Here is a 7,677-nt window from a genome sequence, read left to right as displayed (position 1 = left end):
CACAGTCTCTTTAAGAGAGTGAAAAAATAAAAATTGTTTTAAGACTGTTAAAAATACGATTTTATTATATAAAGTACATTTACAATTATAGATATGTTCACGTGATCATTTCTTTTTCTCTTCAAACTTAGTTTGAACATGTTTAGAAGGATTAGGGATTGAAGAATAATGAAAAGACTGGGGAGGGGGGAAGGGGGGGATATATTGTTTTTCTACCCCCGAAGGAGAGTAAATATCTTTTAAATCGATAAATTCCATATCTTACAACTTCAAGACATGGAGAGTATTCTGTCTCCGTCCGTCCAAAGGATATTTCCGTTCGTACGTCTAAAACTAGTTTTGTTCCAACTAAGCTGTCTTGTATAGATTCTCACTACAGAGTAAATCCTGTGTTCTAACACAGACCCTGATACAATACATATATATTTATTCTCACAGGTTGACGAGAAACTCAGGATATTATAGTATATACTGAAGATGAACACTGAGATTTTATAAAAATTCACAAAAAAATCTAGGTTTTTGTTTAGTTTAGAGAATCCAGCACTTGAGATTGTCTGAACCCAGCTCCGGGTCTGATCAATGGCACTGAGAATAAGCTGAATAATACTTAATCCTGACAAAATGGAAAAATTTTTCACAAAGATTGTTGAAACTCACTTCTCCGGACACATTTTTCTCGACCTTCTCTGAAATCTTTTCATCCTTCTCCTCCATTCTTCCTTCCACTCGAGAACCACAGTTTTATTCTTGATAACAATAGCTCGTCTGCTCGACTCCTCCTGTCCAAGGATAAGATAGGTTGATCTTTGTCGGAGTTTAGGACATCCACACTCCACATCCTCCTTCTTCACCCAGACATCAACAGGTCCTTGCTGCTGGAGTCCTCTCACTTCTCCAGACTTACGGAACACTGAATCAATGGTTGCTTGGAACTTTAACCATTTACTCCCGGAGTTAACCTGCCGGATGAGTGTGACAAGAACAACATAATCCTGTTTACAGTATTTTCGCATGTTTACCTTACGCTTGACCTGTTTACAGTGTGCGCAGGCTGCGCTTGCATCTCCCTGGGGACGTGCGTATCCAGGTTCCGAGGCCGGAGTATATCCTCCCGATCTACCATAGTTTGCAAAACCTGATCTAGGAACCTTGATACAAGGAGCTATCGGAGAACCAGACTGTTGGTAACCCTTCTCACATCTATTACATTCTAAACCTGTTACTCCGTCCTTGCAAGGACACTGTCCATTTGTCTGATTACATATTTTTCCACTTGATCCCACGGGATGACAGTTACATGGTCGACACGCCTTCTTGTGTGTCATCGGCTTGTCAGCGTTTCTGAAATATCCTTCCTTGCAGTAGTGACAGTGTCTGCCCGCTGTATTATGCCTGCATTTATAACAGACTCCTCCTGATATACCTCCAGAGAGTCTATAGAGCTCCATGTTGAACCTACACCTTCTAGCGTGTAGGTTGCAGGAGCAGGGAACACACTCGTTAGGAGAAGATGATGTTGCTCGACCCCAGGGTCGATCAAAATGAAAAGGTTTGCATTTCTCACATTCACGGCCATCAGTGTTATGCTGACAGTCGCAGGCCAGCTCACCGTATTTATCAAATTTACACTGAGAGGCGTGTCCGTTACACTTACATCGACCCCCTATAGCGAGATCTGATACACTGATATACTGCCTCGAATAATCAGGCTCACTTAGATTCCTTTCCTCGGAATGATTACTGCTGATAGAGTTGCTTTCAACCTTAGGTTGGAAGTGTGCGCTCGGAAATACAATCTTGATGTCTGTAGCTGTAACCCAATCCTGGAGAACAGGGCTGTTCTCAAAGTCTTCTGCACTGGGCCTATCTGCAAGGGTGGAGAATGCAACCCTTGTTCCTGCTCCGTCCTGGAGATGTGAGTCCAGACATAAAGCTTCCTGTTCATTGGCTCTGGAGATAGAAACCCTATGATCCCTGTCCCAAACATCTCTACAATCTCCTGAATAATACTGAAAGGGTTGCCAAGATTTCCCGTGATCCATAGATTTGTAGATTGCGAGTGAATGAGGTTTCTGATTGCAGAACTGCATTGAAATATAGGTCAGTTCATACTTTTTACCCAAAGACAGGGTGAGGGTGACATTTCCATCCGTATCCGGAGTTAGAATCTGACTGTTCCAACACGTCACATTGTTGGGATTGTTTAAATCTGTTAAGAATTCTGCAGGATGGTTTTTACTCAGGTTTTCCGCGTCACACACCTCACAAACCTCCCTGGTTTGTCCGGCCAGGAAGTGAGGAGATGATGAAGAATAACAATGTCTAGAAGGAGGAGAACCACAAGTTGAACTTGCCTTGACAGAAACTCCGTAAGCTGCGTTGACAAAGTCTGGAACACATTGTCTAGGTTTGTCTGTCTCATCATCATGGCAAGGATCGGATTGAGCCGCCTCGGACTGAAACATTTTTAGAAAAGCTCTGTTCACCCTTCTCCGAGCAAAGACTGCTGAGACGGAGAACATAATCACTAAAAGTCCTCGAATTCTCATAATTCCGTCCTCTTCCTCTGTTTATCAATTTAGAACTATCCGCATCCCTTGGAATGGTTGGGTATCCGTTCTCCGGGTTCCGCGCTGAATGGAGGTTTAGGTGCCGGACTGTCTACTTTAGTGTCTCCACTCCTCGGAGTTTGGTGTGACTCTGTGCACCCCCTTTACTCCCCCTGTATGGAAACCCCCCTCAATAATACCCATCTTAATGACCACTGATCCGTCCCCTAGTTGCGGGATCACACCTCACAATGGCGGCCAACTCACGGAGCAGCGGTACCATTCATTCCTGACAGGGTCTCCTGGTCCACCTAGAGAACCTAGATCAACCTTTCCATGATTAAAGAGAATCCTTCCCAACCTGGATCAAGGTGTAAACACAAACACTGAGATTAATCGGTAAAGGATTACAGCCTACTCTCAACTGAGTTCTGTCCCGTACTGATTCCATCCCGGTCAGATCTGAGAATGCCGCTGCGCCGCCGCCCACAATTGAGATGGAGGGGGGGGGGGTAGGACGGGTTCCCCAGGATTCTTCTCCGGAAGAGTATTGAGTAGATGAAGGTAGCTTGACCAACTAGATAATTAGATGACAGCTGGAGGAATTTATATTATTCAAAATTTTCAACTTTTTCAATCCAACACTCAACCCTAACTTTCAAAACAACAGGGAACGGTTGGGGGAGAGAGATTGAGCATGAAGTTGGGTAGGTGGAGGAAGGGGGGGGGGAATATAAAACTATGGTATACATAATAATAAACAATGCAGATATGCAAATATATAGATGGGTAGTCAGATATTGTCAAATATCTCCAGATTGACTGAGCAGAGAGGAACACAGAGTTCTAGAGCTCAAGATACAAACTGAACATTTAGAAGTTTACCCGTAAAACAATTTGTTCATTTGTCCTGGATAAACACATTTCTGACAGAGATGAAACATACTAACAAATTGCAGATTAAAATCTATAAAAATTTTACTACTTGTTGATGCTTTGCAACCCATATTTTGTTCCTAAAACACAACAAATGTCAAATTAAAATTCCGCAAAATTGTAATTTGTATTTTATTCGTGAGATGAGTTTTATTAGATTCTAGAACCGGGGGGGAGAAATCACTTTTGCAATTCCGGCAACGACATTTTCGTTTAAGTTTAAGATNCCCCCGACAAATATACTTGAATAGTCCAATAAATAAAAGATTCAGCACGAATATTGAATTCTCTAAGGAGTTCCGCAGGTTCAGATTTCAAAATATTCTATCATTGCACTAAACATGGATCCTTCTAGTTCCTAGTTGTACCCTGAGTTATATATCCATAATTTTGGAACCTGATACAATACTTGATCCGCCTTAATCCAACACTAACCTAAAACTGCTGGAAATCATGAAGGTTTGATCAATTAAAAAACATAATTGGACAAATTATAATCGGCTCTCACCACTTTCTGGGTTTATGCGGAGCTAAACGATTCATTCAAAACCCCAAACTTACAACCTAAACTAAACCTAAACCTGAACCTAAACCTGAACCTAAACCTGAACCTAAACCTGAACCTAAACCTGCACCTAAAACTGAACCTAAACCTGATCCTAATCCTGAACCTAAACCTAAACCTAAACCTGAACCTAAACCTGAACCTAAACCTGAACCTAAACCTGAACCTAAACCTGAACCTAACCCTGAACCTAAACCTGAACCAAAACCTGAACCTAAACCTAAACCTAAACCTGAACCTAAACCTAAACCTAAACCTGAACCTAAACCTGAACCTAAACCTGAACCTAAACCTGAACCTAAACCTGAACTTAAACCTGAACCTAAGCCTGAACCTAAACCTAAACCTAAACCTGAACCCAAACCTGAACCTAAGCCTGATCCTAAACCTGATCCTAAACCTGAACCTAAACCTGAAACTAAACCTGAAACTAAACTTGAATCTAAACCTGAACCTAAACCTGAACCTAAACCTGAACCTAAACCTGAACCTAAACCTGAACCTAAACCTGATCCTAAACCTGAAACTAAACCTGAAACTAAACCTGAATCTAAACCTGAACCTAAACCTGAACCTAAACCTGAACCTAAACCTGAACCTAAACCTGAACCTAAACCTGAAACTAAACCTGAAACTAAACCTGAATCTAAACCTGAACCTAAACCTGAACCTAAACCTGAACCTAAACCTGATCCTAAACCTGATCCTAAACCTGAACCTAAACCTGAAACTAAACCTGAACCTAAACCTGAACATAAACCTGAACCTAAACCTGAACCTAAACCTGAACCTAAACCTGAACCTAAACCTGAAACTAAGCCTGAACCTAAACCTCAAAAACCTGAAAAAAATTTTAGTTAATGGAACTAAAACTTATCCACAATCCAGGGTTCGACGAATCTCCCTGCACATTGCATATGTGCATGATGTTCACACCTATTAGAATATGACAGGCATATTTAGCTCGGGTTTAAAGTTGAGGAAATATACGATTATGAATATTAAACACAACAAAATATCTGTGTAGTGTCAGGGTGGTCAAAAGATCTTGCACTATTCCACTCTGCATATAGATACGTCTTGAAGGGACTGAAAACAAACTTAATTTTATGTTAACACTCAATTCAAATTTGTATGCTCGATTGGCAACAGTATTTTTTACACTTTTATTCGAGAAACAATGTTATCGTTGTTTTCTATTTTAAAAAGTGATCAATTCTGTTAATTTCCTTCTTTGTGTCTACTGCATAGATTCACACGTCATCTTTACAGATAACGCACAATTAGAAATTATGAATTTTCATATAGAAAAACAAAAATATCTTCAAAATGTTTGCGCTGATAAAAAGCTTAAATAGGGTACCATTGTGAATAGAACAGTACACAAAACCTTTGAATTACGGCCGCTTTGTCCTTGTAAAGAGTTTTCGTGGATTTCCCCTTCATGAATAGTAGTTAATTAACAGCTCCTGGATCCATCACCAAAAATGTCAAAGATAACAAAACAAAACAGAAAAAAGTTTGAGTAAAAGATACAGAATATAGTTGCAAACAATACCTAGGCATATTTTCTAACATGCAGAGCAAAAAATCTCTGTTTTCCATATGAACGCATAATATACTTTCTTTCATCGTACTTTAGTTTTAGTTATGAAGAAAATGTCTTTAGATCAAAAATATGAAATTTTCATATTTCCTCTCTGGAAGTAAATTTAGTGTTGGATGTTTGGATTTAAAAGAAAGGAATTTTGCAACTCCTTTTATCTTTGTAACCTGATGTCGTAGTCCTTTGATATTTCAAACCGTGAAATATCAATGGTTTACACCATTTGGGTGCAAAGATACATGGATTAGAAAATTCGTGTTGGTGGCAAGAACTCAATTTCTTTATGAAATTTATGAAAGTTGAAAGCTTACCAAAATATTAAATAACCCACGAATATACCTTACTAATTCTTAAAAATTTGCCCTGAAGATATAATGAAGAAAGTCCTTAGCGATATTTTTTTAAGCAAAAGAAAGAACAAATTCATTCCATAGTTTTTTGGTTTTCACTGTACACTATGCATACTTTAGATTTTAGATTTTAAAGATTTTGACTACAAAGAATACAAAGAATACAAATACATCAACACCTAATATTTTACTGCAGAGCGCATATATATGTATTTAGGTGAAAATAAGAAAGTCCAAAGGGGGATATTAGGCATTAATAATGTTATTTATTGTTCACATTTTTTTAAATGATAGATTAAAGGTACTGTAAACGTGATTTTAAGTGATCCTCAATTGATAGAGTGGTATGTCAGATTCGAATCTCTACCCTTACAGGCTAATATGAACCCCTGTTTTTGTTTTTGAAAACTGATTATTTTTATTTGTTGTTGCAGAAAAAGAAAAATTGATCTCAATTTTGATTGAAAAATTCTAAGACGGTTTATTTTTTGAAATTTCATTTTACAACCGAGGTCCACTAAACCAAGCTAAATATTTCAGACCTAAAAACCCTATGTTTAAGTACCAAGAACTGATTACTTGCATGAATTTCAAAAACTCTTTGCAACCCAATGGTGTAAACCTCAGATATTCTTAACTACTAATTCTGCTAAGTCAAACAATTTTTAAACATCAAAGGTTTAAACTATTAGGTTGCAAAGATATAGGAATTAGAAAACTTTAGTTTGGACGAAGACTCAATTCCTTAATTTAAAAGATTTCATAGTTGAAAATACACTGGGTTGCAAGAATACAAGGATTTTAAAATAAATAGTTTGAGGCAAGTTTTCAGTTTCAGTCTTAACCCTACCAATCCTAGTTTAGGTCCCAAACAATTCTTTCTTGATATAGGGTTAAGGTGAAAATTAAACTCGTTTATATGCATATCTAGTAGTTTGGTAGGCGTCTACGATATTGTATATATATAAAGTATAGGTGTATTGCATAAACTGTAAAATATTCTCTAAGTTTATGCCTGACCCAAGATCAAACCAGGCCGACACGGGGCGTGAATACTAAAATACAGTTCTAACATTAAGAATTAAATTCTTGGTTGGAAAAATATTTTATAATTTATCACACTACACACTTCGGATTCTAATTAATCAGAGAAATTCCACTCGAGTTCGATCTTCCTTATCCTCAGGGCACTAGGAGACTAATACATCTTAAACATGGAGCTCAGGAGTCTTGGATACCTATACCTGGAGTACTTTATATCTTTACTTGGATACCTGGAGTACTTTTTATCTTTAGTTGGATACCTGGAGTACTTTATATCTTTAGTTGGATACCTGGAGTACTTTATATCTTTAGTTGGATACCTGGAGTACTTTATATCTTTAGTTGGATACCTGGATTACTTTATATCTGTAGTTGGATACCTGGAGTACTTTATATCTTTACTTGGATACCTGGAGTACTTTATATCTTTAGTTGGATACCTGGAGTACTTTATATCTTTAGTTAGATACCTGGAGTACTCTATATCTGTAGTCGGATATCTGGAGTACTTGATATCTTTATTTGGATACCTGGAGTACTCTATATCTGTAATTGGATACCTGGAGTTCAAGTCAAGTATGGATATGAATAATCTTGGATATCTATACATGGACTACTTTATAT

General features: G+C 38.0%; 1 protein-coding gene across 1 annotated transcript; it reads right to left on the bottom strand.

Annotated features, from left to right (window-relative positions):
* Positions 1-406: 406 nt before the first annotated feature.
* On the bottom strand, positions 407-3,011 carry LOC111694969 (netrin-1). The gene has a single exon (XM_023464068.1). The coding sequence runs from the start codon at positions 2,550-2,552 to the stop codon at positions 657-659; it is 1,896 nt and encodes a 631-aa protein (XP_023319836.1). The 5' UTR covers positions 2,553-3,011; the 3' UTR covers positions 407-656.
* Positions 3,012-7,677: the final 4,666 nt, after the last annotated feature.

Source organism: Eurytemora carolleeae, unplaced genomic scaffold, assembly GCF_000591075.1.
Source record: "Eurytemora carolleeae unplaced genomic scaffold, Eaff_2.0 scaffold66, whole genome shotgun sequence".
Lineage (NCBI taxonomy): Eukaryota > Metazoa > Arthropoda > Copepoda > Calanoida > Temoridae > Eurytemora > Eurytemora carolleeae.
Note: the sequence above shows the minus strand (reverse complement) of the source record. Positions and strands in the feature narration are given on the sequence as shown.

What these genes read in the sequence shown, in the direction of transcription:
- LOC111694969 (XM_023464068.1), bottom strand. Translation starts at nt 2,552, where the DNA reads ATGAGAATTCGAGGACTTTTAGTGATTATGTTCTCCGTCTCAGCAGTC.